General features: G+C 40.5%; 1 protein-coding gene across 8 annotated transcripts in view; it reads right to left on the reverse strand.

The window, feature by feature from the left end:
- Window positions 1–16,927, reverse strand: part of SV2C (synaptic vesicle glycoprotein 2C) — a 213,967-nt gene that overhangs the window by 22,256 nt on the left and 174,784 nt on the right. For all 8 annotated transcript variants that reach the window (XR_012158914.1, XM_073344195.1, XM_073344194.1 and 5 more), the window contains 6 exons: window positions 12,051–12,161; window positions 10,403–10,491; window positions 8,625–8,789; window positions 5,042–5,175; window positions 2,458–2,661; window positions 1,488–1,647 (listed from right to left, as the gene is read on the reverse strand). Coding sequence is in view for 7 of the 8 variants with exons in the window: in XM_073344195.1 (XP_073200296.1) it covers window positions 1,488–1,647; window positions 2,458–2,661; window positions 5,042–5,175; window positions 8,625–8,789; window positions 10,403–10,491; window positions 12,051–12,161 (863 nt within the window). In the remaining variant the exon portion in view is untranslated. The remainder of the gene's footprint in view (window positions 1–1,487; window positions 1,648–2,457; window positions 2,662–5,041; window positions 5,176–8,624; window positions 8,790–10,402; window positions 10,492–12,050; window positions 12,162–16,927) is intronic.

The following is a 16,927-nucleotide window of genomic DNA, read 5'->3' on the forward strand; positions in this document are numbered from 1 at the left end:
TTTGTTGTAGAAGTGGTGTTAGCAGAAACTGCTAAAGAGCAACGATTAAGTATAGATGTAATGCAGACTCATTAGGATATATGCTGACATGTAAAAAAGTAGATGGAGCAGTTACCAGTAGTAACTTTTTATTATTATTAAAAATTATTATATTTTTTCTTCCACTAAAATTAATGAGTTTTACCACAGTAATTTTCCTCTACCTGGCTTTAATAAAGTATTTACTTCTATTACATTCAGGAATGCCAGGAAAATAGCTATCTGTAAAGAAGGTTTATAATGCTTGGTTGATGGGATGATTATTACCGGAAGAGCTCTTCCTGAGGTGTAATAAAAACACAGTGGCATAAAAATAGAATGCTTGGATTCATAAGTCATCTGGTACGGTTATCCTGAGATAGCTACAACAATGGAGATGAACTGCCAGTGTAAAAAAAGAAAATATCTTTGAAGCTTTTCTGCGAAAGAGGAACTTGAGGTGAATGTTGTACCTATACTTGGATCTGTAATTTCTCCTTTCCCGAGGAAAGGTCTATGCCTATATTCACCCCAAAAGCTTGGAATAGTGTGTAAGGCATTAGGCAATAAGCAGCCTCTGGGTATTTTTATGTCCTGTATTAGAAATATCTAGTGCCTTAATGACACAATGTACAATAACGTGAGAAAAGATGCCCCCCAGGCTTCACTGACAGGAATCTGAGCAATTTCAACAGAAGCATTTTTTCCAAGAATAAAAGGAAGAAAATAAACTGTCTCAGTTTTCAGATCTACTCGTTTTACTCTTGATGAACTACAACATCTTATACATCCTTGTCCTTCTAATCCCTTCATTGACATTACACCAATGATCTAGAGCTCCAATCTCAGTGTTAGATGAGAAACTTTCTTGCAGAAATTGGAAGTGGCCTGGGGGCCCTTCAAGAGGCTGGAAAGGTCAGAAACAGTGTTCTAGAAGCTTCTTTGTAGCTGGTTAATGAAGAGATCATGTAGATACCTGCTGACCCTTCATACAAATCCTCACAGGACTGATTAATAGTTCATACTGGGCCAAACCCATTTGCCTTCCCAAAAGATGCTATCAAATCCCAGTGCCAGTGATTATATTATAGTCTCCACATCATTCTAAGTCAATAAACAATTATACTTCGGTTCAAATTCTGCCCTTTAGTTATGCTATTGTAAATCCAAAATCAGTCCACTGAAGTCAGCAGAATCACTACAGATTAGCACAGTCTAAATGAGAGCAGAATTTGAACCTACATGTTTCATATCAACTATACTTCTTATGGTATTAATTCAAAAGAGCAGGTATCTGATGCAAAGTATGTCTCAAACCATTATCAAACAAACCACTCAGAAACCAGATTCTTTTTTCCTCTGTTTGCAAGAGAAATGAGGAGTGGAAAACTAACACATTAACACAGTATAAGACTGAATATGTTTTGCAATGGAGCCAGCAGAACGAACACAGTTATATTTCAATGTACCTTCTGTCTGTAGGATACAGTTCCACAGTAATGACATCAAGGGAGTTCCATGCTGAAATGGTGAGACCATTGTACAAACACAGCATGCCTATCATCATGGATTCACTGGTACCAAACCACAAGAAAAAACAGCTAATTCCAGAGAGTACCATAGAACCACCTATATTCAAGGCAGACAAAAAAATAGTCATTGTTTTTACAGAATAATAATATTTATAATCTTGTTTGTTTTGCATAACAATGGCCTTTCCATATTGGAGGAGTTTAAATCACTAAACTGCACATTTGAATTTAAAACTAAATTCTAAAACAGAACCAATTTCTTTGGCAACTATCTTCTTGCAATTACAAAGAATGCATTTACATACCATATTAAACTAACAAGAATGACTTAGTAGGACTCAGTCTTTATATAGGATGTTGTTCATAGAAAATCAACATAATAAATTACTTGGTTATTTAAGTAAAATGAGCATAGATTTGTCATTATGAAGAGTCGACATCTAATTTTCAACCTCCACTAAGGTCCCAAAATAGAAACCTGCCTATGGGCTCCTCTAAATTACACTAGCTAGATGGTTCCCTACACTCACTAAATGGTCTGCTCCACCATCTGAGGATTACCTGTGCACAGCTCCCTCTCCCTTTAATGGAGCAAGCCAATACTGAGCACTTTTAAAAATCCCACCACAAGTGCTTAAAATATTATATTTATTTTATTTTATGGTAATACTGAGTGATGAACAAATATATGGCAATTGAGAATTGACTGGGCTCCTTAGCTGTTAATTTCCAAACTTTCTAACATTTAGGTGTTTTTGAATAGGTGTTTAGGATTATACACTACTGAAAAATTCCCTGGAAGGGATTTCTTCTTGCCTTTGTGAACAGCAAACCCTAAAAGAGAAAACTTTGTCTTATCTAGACTGCTTTAGGTTTTTTTTTTTTTAGGATTTTGGCAAAGCCCTACCTAACATCGTTAAACGTCCAATTCGGTCCATCAGAAGAGCAGATACAATATTCCCTGGTAACACAGCCAAAGTTCCCAGGAAATTAACAAAGTAAATCCAATAGGCACTGTAGTCATCATCAAAGGTAATCTGACATCCTGTCTTGTTATGCTTAAATATGCAGTTTATAAATTCGGTATCAATGAATTTATATTGCTCAAGATCTGTGGAAACAAAGGAAGTGTCAGCTAAAACAATATCAGCTAACTCATAACCCTGCAAGAAGCATATGATTCAAAACATCCCAAGATTAGACACGCTGATTGATAAATAGGAGCTTACATGCCGCTTTGCTTAGTATAATATGGCCAGTTACTGCTGTAAATTGTTGGTATTTTCCCCCCTTATATATAAACACTATCCAGATGAATTCAGAGCTCATGAAAATAAGGGACTATGGCCTTGATCCAGCAAAGCACATAAACTGGTGCTTAAAGTTCCATACGTGCTTTGCTCAGCTGGAGGCTGATAGTACAGCCTACCACCCTGCATACTGAAGATTTACAAACTTCCACTACTTAGCATTGTCAATGTTCCTCAGTCTTGTTCAGCTACAGACCTGGGTCTCACTTGAACAGAGACTGTCAATCACGTCACCTTTTGGTGGGTTTGTGGTGAGGACGAATGTCCACTGGAAACTCAGATGAGACTCATTTTCATTTGGGATCAGGATGTATTAGCCTTCAATTGCAGTTCTAATCTAAAAAACTGACTGCAAAAATGCTCTGGAATAACTGAGAGGCAACTAGCTCACCTCTTAACAAAAGGATGGTTTTTCTAAGGGCTTGTCTACACAAGGCAGCAATGCCCTCCAAAGGGGTGTAAATTTGAAGGTGCTCTAATACCCCGTGTAAACCCTGCTGATGTGCTGATGGACTAGGAACCTTTTAGAACATGTCAGCAGGGTCTACACTGGGCAGTTACTGCACTTTCCAATTGACACCCCTCAGGTGCGCATTGCCGCCCCATGTAGAGAATCCCTAAGTGCCAGCTCTTCAAACACAGCCTGAGGTGTGGGTTTTATTTGTTTCCTTTTTAGTGAGACGCAAATGAGGCCAGAGCATCAGTGACTGCTCCAGTTTCCACCTTGTTGTCATATATGGCCATTTATTTCAAGGGCACTCAATATTAGCCCTTGACTGTGTGAGGATTTGAACATAGCTCTCCAGAGGTATAAAGCTAGTGTGCTCGCTCACTGGGTTTTCCATGTGTTACGTTTCGAATCAGGACGTGAACAAGCTATTAAAATGCAGAGGGTTTTCCCCCAGTGTCCTCCAAACTCCCTCTGGAAGATCAGACCCTGCATTTCCCCCTCTGTTTCTCTTACTCCTGTCAGCCTCAAGGCCCTGAGTCACATAGACTTTCCCTTCAGGCAAAGAGGGCTGGCCATTTTTACCTCGGAAGCCTACCAACACAGCTTGCAAGATGGCCATGTGGGAGAGCAATAAGAGTTGCTACATCCCGCAAATGTTAAGCCAAGTGAACCAGATTCTCATCTCATTTCAACTGAACAAAATGTAGCTACTCTGGATTTACAACTGTGTAAATAAGATCAGGCCCTGGCCCATCGTCTCTGCAATATTCCCACCTCTTATTGGCCTATGTAGTGGAGGGAGAAGAAAGAGAGAAAGAATGGGTATGAGTTGTGAACTCAGATACCCTCCCCCCAAACATGGTAGCATATTGCATATCCCTACTAGATAGCTATGCCAGCTCTGGCACTGATCTTTGTAAAGCTCCCATTCAGCCACGTCAGATATAAGCCTAACTAGAGCAATCACTGTACAGGTAAACAACCTTTCTCCTATGCGTTCTGAAACTCCACAGAGATCATTAACAAATGTAAAAGATTTAAAATTCACTCCCTGAATTAATAGTGAGCATACGATCTTTTAAAAAGGGTCTGCTCCTTTACATTTTTTTTTTATTATTATTGAGCATGTTTATTACAGTAGTGCCTAAGGACCAACCAAGCGTGAGGTCCAATTGTGCTAGGCACTGGACAATCACAGTAGTAAATAGCCCCTTCCCGGAAGAGCTTGCAGTCTAAATAGACAAGACAGACACAGGGTGGGAGAAGGGGTTTAAACACACCAGCACAGTGTGTGCTAATGCAACAGCAAATGCCATGTTATTTCCACTTTTTTTTTTTTGTATACACAGGTTTAGTTAGGAAAGAATCAGCTAAATGGAAAGAAAAGGGATGGGGAAAGGATACATTGAAGGGCAGGGAAGTGAGGGGGACAGGGCAGGAGAGAAGAGGGTAACCGACAGCTGTGGAGTGAAACTGAGGTGAAGAGACTATGTGACAAGGGAAGGAAGAGGGCTGCAGCAAACAGCCAATCAGCACAGGGCAGAGAAAAATCTAGTCAAAACTGTGGAAAGCTTTCTGAATGTCCAAAGGTTCCTGCCTCACCCTAGTGCTGGAGTCTCTGTCTTGTATTTACATCTGTTGCTTTTACAGCTATTGCACTCCTGACAAGCAGGCTTTGTGAAATAAGACCATGGTAGTTGGATAGTGAAATGATTTTCCTTTCAGCATACCTGTGCTGGAGAAGTTGGTGTCCACAAAAGTACAGTTCCTGAAATATGTGCTCACAGAAGTAATGTCCTCAAATAAGCAATTCTTAAAAAGGGAATCTTCAAAGGTTACTGATTTAAACTTCATCATAATAAACCTGCCCAATACAAATAATTTCCATCAGTCTGCCTTCATGCATCATGATTAAAGATTCAGCTGTACAGTCTTACATGGATGCCATTCTCAGAAGTCCCATACTCACAAACATAATACTTCCTGCAGGGTCAGAATGGCTGATTGACTGATGCTGTGCAACCATTGTTGAATACATTGATTTCACAAAATGACATGCCCACACAGCTGCCGGGCATACCTTTTTCATAGTTAATACAAGGATAAAATATTTGTTATCACCAATCTCTAATCAAAATGTAAAGAACCTCAGGACTCTGATGTAATATACTTATAAAAGCAATATTAAATAGCATTTCACAAGTGCTACTGTATTCTTTGCTAAGGCTCCAGAAATCTGGCTTCTTGGAATAAATGATCAGTGTAGATGCTAACAGATTTTAAAGAACCTTTATTTCTACAGCCAGACAAAACCCTCTCCATCAGGTCAGGCTCAAACACATTTTGGCCCAGATTTTTAAAAAATGTTTATACAAAAATGCTGGAAGACAGTCACAAATATTGCACGTGCAGTAACCTGTTAGATGTCTAAATGGAAAATATGTTTATGCTGCTACTGTGACTGAATGTGCAACTGTAATTATTGTGCATAGAAATTATGCACATGCATTTTTGTGCACACTATTCTAAAATTACCCCTTTCTAGTTCCTAGCTCTTCTTACTTTCTGGCCCTTTCTTCTTACTGACTCTCAGATAACTAATACCATAGCCTTTTGACCTGTTGTTTAATTAATTTTAAAAAGTGAAGGAAACCTATTAGATAACCATACATATAATAAAAACATTAGACTCAATATTCTTAGGCAAAGACTACACAACAAACTTTTTGCCAACATAGCTATGTTGGTCAGGGGTAGGGTGACCAGACATCCTGATAAAATCGGGACTGTCCCGATTTTTAGTTCTTTGTCCCACGTCCCGACCGATGTATGGTCGGGACGTCATTTGTCCCAATATTGCGGCTGTGGCCGCTCCGGCGTTTTTTTTTTTTTTTTTTTTTGCTTCAGCATCTCGGCTCTGGCCCCCCTGCTCTTTTTTTTTTTTTGCTTTGGTAACTCGGGCCACTTTTTTTTTTTTCTTTTTTGCTTCTCCCATGTGTCCTGATATTTTGTCCGATTCATCTGGTCACCCTAGTCAGGAGTGTGATGAGGTGTGATCTGTGACCAACATAGCTGGGTCAGCAAAAGCCCTTTGTGTAGAATCATTTGTACCAACAAAACTGCACTTTTGCCAGCATACACTGCATCCACCCTAGGATCACTTTGCCAGTATAGTTATACCAGCAAAACCTTCTAAATCTTAGTCTAGCTAAAATTTCTACTACACAAACTTATCGTGTCTTATACTTAACAACTTATTTAAGTTTTAGGTCAAAGAGCAATTTTCTTCTTCGGGTAGGAGTTCGGGGGTGGAAGAACGTCAAACAAGTTTATTGTGAGGTAGATAAAAATGGTGGGAATTAAGCTCTCTCAGATAAAATTGCTAGAATCACATTTTTTGTGGGAAAAAGGGGACCCAAAATTCTATTTTGATTTTCATAGGTTACTGGCTAATGACTTTGCTACTAGTATTGGACAGGAAAATGATGCCTCCAGTCTATTAATTAACAACTGTACCTTTTCTCATCTGTGACAGACTCTGATTAAAATCTCATGTCAACCCATTATCCTTTTTCACAACAACAACATGCTTAGTCTTCCTGTTCAAAAAATTGTCTCGATTGTTTAAAAAGGAACAAAGAGCAACAGGACTAACCAATTGAAACAGAAGAGACAGACTGTGTCCCCTGCATACTGCAAGATGTGTCTTTTGCATTTTGGACAGAAAACATATTTTGAAACAAAATGAAAAAGAAAACCCAGCTGCTTTAAAACTGGTGTAGATTGTTGAGATTGTTTGAATTCAGATCCACCCAGATTTAGAAAATTAGAACGCCGAATATTGTTGGAAACGTGTTCTGATTAGGAGAGATTATGAAAAAAGGAGCAGAGGGGGCAATGAGAAAAAAATCCACTGACCCCCTCCCACCTCCACCCCCCCCAAAAATAGGGAATCTTTTTTTGGGGGGAACAAACCCAAAACTTTACACTGCTGGGGAAAAATGGCTCAAGCAGTTTACCAATCCCAAATATCAAAGTTGGCATACTTTACAGATTCAGGACAGATTTGGGAGCCTTGGTATTTTTACAAGCATTTTTATTAGGATGTGATCTGCAGTACCTGGGCTGGCAGAGTGCACAGCAACCAAAATTTACTGAATGATAATAAATGGCTCCACTTTTTAAGATAGCATCCATCTCCTGAAATGGAACTAAATTTGGAAGGCAGAAGCTAATTTAAAATGAAATAGGCTAGTCAATTTTCCATTGCTCTGCATTGAGCAAAACTTTAATTGCTTCCAAATTCAAATTCTTATTAAAAAAAGAATCCTTCTTATATTACCAAAAACTTTAATATAATAAACTTAAATGTAATTTTATTATATAAATAACAACTATTTAGTACCACAAGGCTTAGAACCTTAATATAGTTTATATTATATACATATGTATTGTAGACAGAGACCAGACACTTAAAACAATTCTGTGACCATAGAGTGGTTAAACACAATTGGGTTGCTTTGATGTCTTTATATAAGTAAGTCATTTAAAATTGTGCTCTGTAAAATTCTAGCTAGTGCCTTCAGACTTCTGGACTCAATTTAAAAATAAAAGGACATTGCTCATCTGGGTTTTTACTTTTTACAATGGTTCAGACTTTCTGCTGAATGCCTCTGGTATATATCTTTTCAACTATTTTTTCCCCTTTTTAAAGATGTCATCCTGTAAGGTGCTCAGTGTTTCTGAAGCTCAGCATTTTGTCAGAAGAGATCCTAAGTGAGTACCAAGAAAGGAAAAAAAAGTAGAAAGGAATAAAAGAAAACAACCCTTTCTCCCACCATTAGAGATACATCTCCTGCATTCCCACATGCCACACACATTGGGTCTGAAAATCTGAGTCCCCTGGTGAAAGTAAGCACCAATAATGTGAATCCTCTAGTCTGGTTTATAAAGATAACCAAGGCCTCAATCCAGCAAAAGGGATCCACCTACATGAACCCATAACCCATGTACAGTCCCCACATACTTCCACTAGAGTGCAGGATCAAGCACCAAGGAGATAAGAATAGAATGACTCTTCCAAAAATTCAATGTAAACAAACCCAACCCAATCAACCTATTAATGGTCAACATCGAAAAAGATTAGAGTATTAAGAGTTTGTCTACGCAGTGCAGCAAAGTATTCTAAAAGGGGGCAGTGAGAGTCAGAATGCTTTCCAAATCTACCATTTTACCGTCTAGACAAGCCCTTAGGCAGAAACATAAAATGTTAGTGAAATTAATGATATTTTCTTAACCAAAATCTTTTTAGACCTGTCATTGATGTATGATCCATTGATGTGAATCTGATTTTCCAATGTGAAGTTGAAGCTGAAATCTGTAATTCTCTCTCCATTAAAACGCTTCACTTTGGATGCATATTCGTCCGATTGCAGATGTTTAATGACATCAGGGAACCAGACAGACAACCCATAGTAGCTGTGAAAAGCAGAAGCGTTCAGTCACAAAGCTCACCTTAACTTCAGAAGAATGTACAGACTAGAGAGACAACCTACAGCATCCAACTACTTAAAGCAGATAACTAGATCTGCAGAAACACTTCTACCTGAATTTTAGATTTTTAAGCTTCAAGCATAAGAATGCTTTTAGGATGAAATGCATTTTGCTTGCATAATGTCAGAATAGTGGGATCCCTCACACTCTTCATCTGTGTGAGAGGGGAGGAATAAATCCATCCTCCAATCAGGATCAGAGCTCAGGGGTGCAGCATAGACCTCCTACAGCTGCTGGTTTAACCTGATGTGCTTTCAAGGTTGTTAGGGCCACTGGAACTGTGTGGTCACAGATCCCTCCATTGATTCACACTGTAATAGTTCCCTATCCCAGACCATGCAGGGCCAGCAGAAACACCACCAGTGGGATGCAGAGAGAGTGGAGGCCCCCGGCTCAGATTTTCTGCCAGCCGCTCATGCTGTGTGGACCCAACACAGCGTTTAAGAGGTTGGGAGAATCTTGCCCAAGCTCTCTTCACTACAGTGAATGTCACTGTGAAGTTTAAACTCTTAGTTAGGGATTGGGCCCCAGCAAATTTACACTGCATAATGATTACAATGGTCTGAGCTTTTGGTAACTTATCCTTAGACCTGAGAGGGACATGATTGCTATGGAAATTCCCAAATCAAAGTAAGCTGATGGGTGTATCACTTACTCTAGCATTAAGGTCTCAAAAATGTTATCTGGACTCAGAGGACAACTGGCTGGAAGCTGGAGTGGATTAGAGTGGAGTGCAGGTTGGGGCACTTTGTATGGTGGGAAGTTGCAAAAGAGATAAGGAGATGCTGTTGTGGAAGGGATCCTGAAGTAGAGGTGGCATAGAGCGCTTTATGAAGGTGGAGGAAAGCTGAGGAACTAAAAATTAGTTTCACTCTCCTTCAGTTCCTCAGTATACTTCAATGAGGATAAATTTAGCACAGCAATCATTAATTATGATTAAAAAATACAAGAAAAGTTCATTTTCTGACAGCTCAATTTAAATCTATATAGAACGACAGTCATTAGGTTAATAAGGAAGCAAATAAGTGAATTACTGTAGCATCTGTTCACCAATGAAACATGTGCATGGAACAATAAGCCACAATAATAATATTATTAAGGATTTATATAATACTTTACATCTTCCAAGAGCTGTACAAACTCTGACCCTTAATCCCTTTTTTTCTCATGGGAAATCTCTTTTTATTCAAGAAGATAGTGCACTGGGCCTATATATTCAGAAGTGACAAGTGATTTGGAGTTCCTTAATTTTTGGTCACACGACTCAACACCTTGAAGAGTCCTGACTTTCAAAGGGTACCAATCCTCTGAAAGTCAGAGCCCTTTAAGGTGACAGCTGGGAAACCAAAAATGGAGTAACCCCCAAAATATGATGTTTTATTTAAAAGGTGATTGGGTAAGTATTGTCAGTAAGAAAAGAAAATCACAATGACAAAGCAGATTTGCATTCCGTATGACCAGCAGCATTAAAATTAATATGTATTTCAAGATTTACAGGCTAAACATGGAAAATTCATCAAGAATCCAAGTCATCGTACCCAAAAGACAGCGTGAACCATACAGCTGTAAGTTTGATTGTATTGTCCTTGACTGGATAGCTGAAACATCTCATAAATGTTAACCAAATCTGTAAAATATGAGAAAATACGTTTAAAAATAAAGTGTTTTAGACAATTAAGTTATAGAGACCGGGATTCTGTTCTCTGCTTCATCAGTAAAGCAGCAAGCAAGGGGCATCACATTACAGCTCTTTGATTCTCAGGTCAGACCTGCATGCTGCTGTAGGTAAAAGCAGGTTTGGGTATTGCCAAACTCCACTTATCATGCACCTTTGATTGCCTCCCCTGCACTGGATCCACTGGGGTTACTTCTAACATTCTTAATCCTTATGTAGCGTCAAACAATCTCCGTTTAAAAACAAAATAGTCAGAAATATTTCCATCTTTCCCACCAAAATTATACTGTTCCAAGTGGATGACAGGCAATATTCCACCCTGAAATATTGGCAATTTTAAGGTCTGATATGTCATGACCCATCACATCTAGAAATTGGTGCTTTACACAAATGGAAAGGAGCTGAGACTGCCCTCATCTCAGAAGGTTTACAACAGAGCTGGTTGGAAAATGGGGTTTTCCACTACATCTCCCACAATTGTCTCCTTTCCCGGAGAGGCAAGGCAGTGCACCATAGGAGTCTCCTGGAAATGGTACATCATGGGAGATGTTATCCGATCAGGGCACCTCACTCATAGAGAATGGGGACATGAGGCAACTTAACTACAACTCCTATGAGGCATTGCAGCAGCATATCTAAATTGAAATATTTCAGATTTTGGCTGCTTGTTTTTTTGTTTTTTACTTAAAACACACACATAGAAAGCAGATACTTTTTGCAAATAATTTAGTCAAAAACCCAATTTTTCATGGAAAAACAGTTTTGATCAAATTTTTTTGACCAGCTGTAGCATACATATTTTCAAGATATTGTTGAGACATTATTACATGTGGGAAAGCTATTTTAGATAATTTTTAGTGGCTTCTAAATTAGCTAGTGATATTGTCTCTCTCTTTTCAAGGTCTGTACTGTAGGATTCAAAGTAAATGATGTATCTTGGCTTTACAGGTAGGATATGGAAAACAGGCCCAGTAAACTTTTATGAAATGTTATAGAACAGTTCTAAGTTTTTCTGTAAAACATTGGGCATATGCTGAATACATGACTGTATACTGTCTTATAAAGATTTTATTGGTATTCATTTTGGATGATCTGCATAACTTATTCATGGCTTCACTAACTGTAAATAAAGTGGCCATCCCAAACCTCATACTGATTGAACCTTTTCATCATCATATGTTCCCCCTCGCCCCATATCACACTTGTTTTTCCAGTATATATTAAACAGTGCTTGAGACATAGTCCCATATTTTTGTTAGGAATGGCTCAAAAGGGTCTTGGCTGCCCTTTTCCTGATGAAGAATGGACCCATCATCTCTATGATGCTCAATTGTCTCCCACTGGCCTGTGAAACTGGAATCTTGTGATTGTTCCTGAAGCCAGGTGTCATATTCAGTGTACAGCACATCAGCTGTCCACATCAGGTCATCCAATCAGTCCTATTTCAGGGCACTAATGACAGCTCTTGTGTTACCATATACACAAACTACAACTTGGATTTTATTACTTACCCCATATAGCTCTGTGCGGATTCTAACAAAACACCTTCTGTACCAGGTTCCTGTGTCACTCTGAATTTCTATGAGCTCATCTATCTGTTTGGGAGTTTTGATTCTATTAACCTGTGAATGGAAACAGAGCAGCATTTTCTCGAACCGTTAAAATGCAATTAAAGGGGACTTGAAAGTTTAAATAAGCTCCATAAGCTAAAGATGGACAGACAGTTAGGGGCAGATTTTCAAAAAGATAGAAGTATAAAGTCTTAACTGGAAATTTACAACTACAAATATCCTATTTGCAAACGCTACACAATTTACATGGACAAATTAGGTGTGCTATTGCACACAATTTTGCTCTTGGACCTGTATTTCTGCATATTCAAACACTAGTTTCTGTGAAAACAAAATAGTTCAACTTTGCAGCTGCTTTAACGGAGTGTTGCCAAAAATTTGGGCCTTAATGTGGTATTGTGGGTAAGAGCATAATAAGCAGATACACCCAATTTTCTTACAGTCTGAATAAAGTATGAGACAATTTGCCATGTATACCATGCTGTCCTATTTGAAATATATCTAAGGTACATATTTTTGGGGAAAACAATGGGGAGGAATATGTGAGTAATCAACAAACAAAATGCAGCATAACAATAACACTTTTGTGCTGAAAAGGGCATGTCTTGGGCCCACCAGGAATAAAACGTTAATGAAACCCTTCTTCACTATTATAGCATTAAAGAGGTGAGTGTGGTCCAGGGTTATAGAGTAACAGCCGTGTTAGTCTGTATTCGCAAAAAGAAAAGGAGTACTTGTGGCACCTTAGAGACTAACCAATTTATTTGAGCATAAGCTTTCGTGAGCTACAGCTCACTTCATTGGATGCATACTGTGGAAACTGCAGCAGACTTTATATATACACAGAGAATATGAAACAATACCTCCTCCCACCCCACTGTCCTGCTGGTAATAGCTTATCTAAAGTGATCATCAGGTGGGCCATTTCCAGCACAAATCCAGGTTCTCTCACCCTCCACCCCGCCACACAAATTCACTCTCCTGCTGGTGATAGCCCATCCAAAGTGACAACTCTTTACATAATGTGCATGACAATCAAGTTGGGCTATTTCCTGCACAAATCCAGGTTTTCTCACATCCCCCCCACCCCCATACACACACAAACTCACTCTCCTGCTGGTAATAGCTCATCCAAACTGACCACTCTCCAAGTTTAAATCCAACTTAAACCAGAACATCTGGGGGGGGGGTAGGAAAAAAACAAGAGGACACAGGCTACCTTGCATAATGACTTAGCCACTCCCAGTCTCTATTTAAGCCTAAATTAATAGTATCCAATTTGCAAATGAATTCCAATTCAGCAGTTTCTCGCTGGAGTCTGGATTTGAAGTTTTTTTGTTTTAAGATAGCGACCTTCATGTCTGTGATTGCGTGACCAGAGAGATTGAAGTGTTCTCCGACTGGTTTATGAATGTTATAATTCTTGACATCTGATTTGTGTCCATTTATTCTTTTACGTAGAGACTGTCCAGTTTGACCAATGTACATGGCAGAGGGGCATTGCTGGCACATGATGGCATATATCACATTGGTGGATGTGCAGGTGAACGAGCCTCTGATAGTGTGGCTGATGTTATTAGGCCCTGTGATGGTGTCCCCTGAATAGATATGTGGACACAGTTGGCAACGGGCTTTGTTGCAAGGATAAGTTCCTGGGTTAGTGGTTCTGTTGTGTGGTATGTGGTTGTTGGTGAGTATTTGCTTCAGGTTGCGGGGCTGTCTGTAGGCAAGGACTGGCCTGTCTCCCAAGATTTGTGAGAGTGCTGGGTCATCCTTTAGGATAGGTTGTAGATCCTTAATAATGCGTTGGAGGGGTTTTAGTTGGGGGCTGAAGGTGACGGCTAGTGGCGTTCTGTTATTTTCTTTGTTAGGCCTGTCCTGTAGTAGGTAACTTCTGGGAACTCTTCTGGCTCTATCAATCTGTTTCTTTACTTCTGCAGGTGGGTATTGTAGTTGTAAGAAAGCTTGACAGAGATCTTGTAGGTGTTTGTCTCTGTCTGAGGGGTTGGAGCAAATGCGGTTGTATCGCAGAGCTTGGCTGTAGACGATGGATCGTGTGGTGTGGTCAGGGTGAAAGCTGGAGGCATGCAGGTAGGAATAGCGGTCAGTAGGTTTCCGGTATAGGGTGGTGTTTATGTGACCATTGTTTATTAGCACTGTAGTGTCCAGGAAGTGGATCTCTTGTGTGGACTGGACCAGGCTGAGGTTGGTGGTGGGATGGAAATTGTTGAAATCATGGTGGAATTCCTCAAGGGCTCCTTTTCCATGGGTCCAGATGATGAAGATGTCATCAATATAGCGCAAGTAGAATAGGGGCTTTAGGGACGAGAGCTGAGGAAGCGTTGTTCTAAATCAGCCATAAAAATGTTGGCATACTGTGGGGCCATGCGGGTACCCATAGCAGTGCCGCTGATCTGAAGGTATACATTGTCCCCAAATGTGAAATAGTTATGGGTAAGGACAAAGTCACAAAGTTCAGCCACCAGGTTAGCCGTGACATTATCGGGGATAGTGACAGATGGACATCGTACCAAAAGGACTGAAGGTAAAAAATCCATTACAATCTACATACCACACAGACTATGCTGACAGCTTGTGCCACACGCTCTCAAAGAAACTGCGGAATCACCTGATCGACATCCTCTATAGCAAACAGGGAAAGATTAAGAATGAGCTCTCAAAAATGGATACTCTCATAAAAAACCAACCTTCCACACAAACTTCCTCGTGGCTGGATTTTACTAAAACCAGACAAGCCATTTACAACGCACACTTTGCTTCTCTACAAAAGAAAAAGGACACTAAACTTTCTAAACTACTACATGCTACTAGGGGCCACAGCAATGGTTCCCTCAACCCACCTAGGAATATTGTTAACCTATCCAACTATACTCTCAGCCCAGCAGAAGCAGCTGTTCTATCTCGGGGCCTCTCCTTCTGCCCCTCCACCCCCACGAACATGATACAGTTCTGTGGTGACCTAGAATCCTATTTTCGACGTCTCCGACTCAAGGAATATTTCCAAAATACCTCTGAACAGCATACTAATCCACAGAGGTCTCCCTACCAACACTACAGAAAGAGGGATTCTAGGTGGACTCCTCCTGAAGGTCGAAACAGCAGACTGGACTTCTACATAGAGTGCTTCCGCCGACGTGCACGGGCTGAAATTGTGGAAAAGCAGCATCACTTGCCCCATAACCTCAGCCATGCGGAACGCAATGCCATCCACAGCCTCAGAAACAACTCTGACATCATAATCAAAAAGACTGACAAAGGAGGTGCTGTCGTCATCATGAATAGGTCGGAATATGAACAAGAGGCTGCTCGGCAGCTCTCCAACACGAGTTTCTACAAGCCATTACCCTATGATCCCACTGAGAGTTACCAAAAGCAACTACAGCATTTGCTCAAGAAACTTCCTGAAAAAGCACAAGATCAAATCCGCACAGACACACCCCTGGAACCCTGACCTGGGATATTCTATCTACTACCCAAGATCCATAAACCTGGAAATCCTGGGCGCCCCATCATCTCAGGCATTGGCACCCTGACAGCAGGATTGTCTGGCTATGTAGACTCCCTCCTCAGGCCCTACGCTACCAGCACTCCCAGCTACCTTCGAGACACCACTGACTTCCTGAGGAAACTACAATCCATCGGTGATCTTCCTGATAACACCATCCTGGCCACTATGGATGTAGAAGCCCTCTACACCAACATTCCACACAAAGATGGACTACAAGCCGTCAAGAACACTATCCCCGATAATGTCACGGCTAACCTGGTGGCTGAACTTTGTGACTTTGTCCTTACCCATAACTATTTCACATTTGGGGACAATGTATACCTTCAGATCAGCGGCACTGCTATGGGTACCCGCATGGCCCCACAGTATGCCAACATTTTTATGGCTGATTTAGAACAACGCTTCCTCAGCTCTCGTCCCCTAAAGCCCCTACTCTACTTGCGCTATATTGATGACATCTTCATCATCTGGACCCATGGAAAAGGAGCCCTTGAGGAATTCCACCATGATTTCAACAATTTCCATCCCACCACCAACCTCAGCCTGGTCCAGTCCACACAAGAGATCCACTTCCTGGACACTACAGTGCTAATAAACAATGGTCACATAAACACCACCCTATACCGGAAACCTACTGACCGCTATTCCTACCTGCATGCCTCCAGCTTTCACCCTGACCACACCACACGATCCATCGTCTACAGCCAAGCTCTGCGATACAACCGCATTTGCTCCAACCCCTCAGACAGAGACAAACACCTACAAGATCTCTGTCAAGCTTTCTTACAACTACAATACCCACCTGCAGAAGTAAAGAAACAGATTGATAGAGCCAGAAGAGTTCCCAGAAGTTACCTACTACAGGACAGGCCTAACAAAGAAAATAACAGAACGCCACTAGCCGTCACCTTCAGCCCCCAACTAAAACCCCTCCAACGCATTATTAAGGATCTACAACCTATCCTGAAGGATGACCCAGCACTCTCACAAATCTTGGGAGACAGGCCAGTCCTTGCCTACAGACAGCCCCGCACCCTGAAACCTGGATTTGTGCTGGAAATGGCCCACCTGATGATCACTTTAGATAAGCTATTACCAGCAGGACAGTGGGGTGGGAGGAGGTATTGTTTCATATTCTCTGTGTATATATAAAGTCTGCTGCAGTTTCCACGGTATGCATCCGATGAAGTGAGCTGTAGCTCACGAAAGCTTATGCTCAAATAAATTGGTTAGTCTCTAAGGTGCCACAAGTACTCCTTTTCTTTTTGTCCAGGGTTATGTGTTCAGT

The sequence above is a fragment of the Lepidochelys kempii genome, chromosome 5 (assembly GCF_965140265.1).
Source record: "Lepidochelys kempii isolate rLepKem1 chromosome 5, rLepKem1.hap2, whole genome shotgun sequence".
NCBI classification, from domain to species: domain Eukaryota; kingdom Metazoa; phylum Chordata; order Testudines; family Cheloniidae; genus Lepidochelys; species Lepidochelys kempii.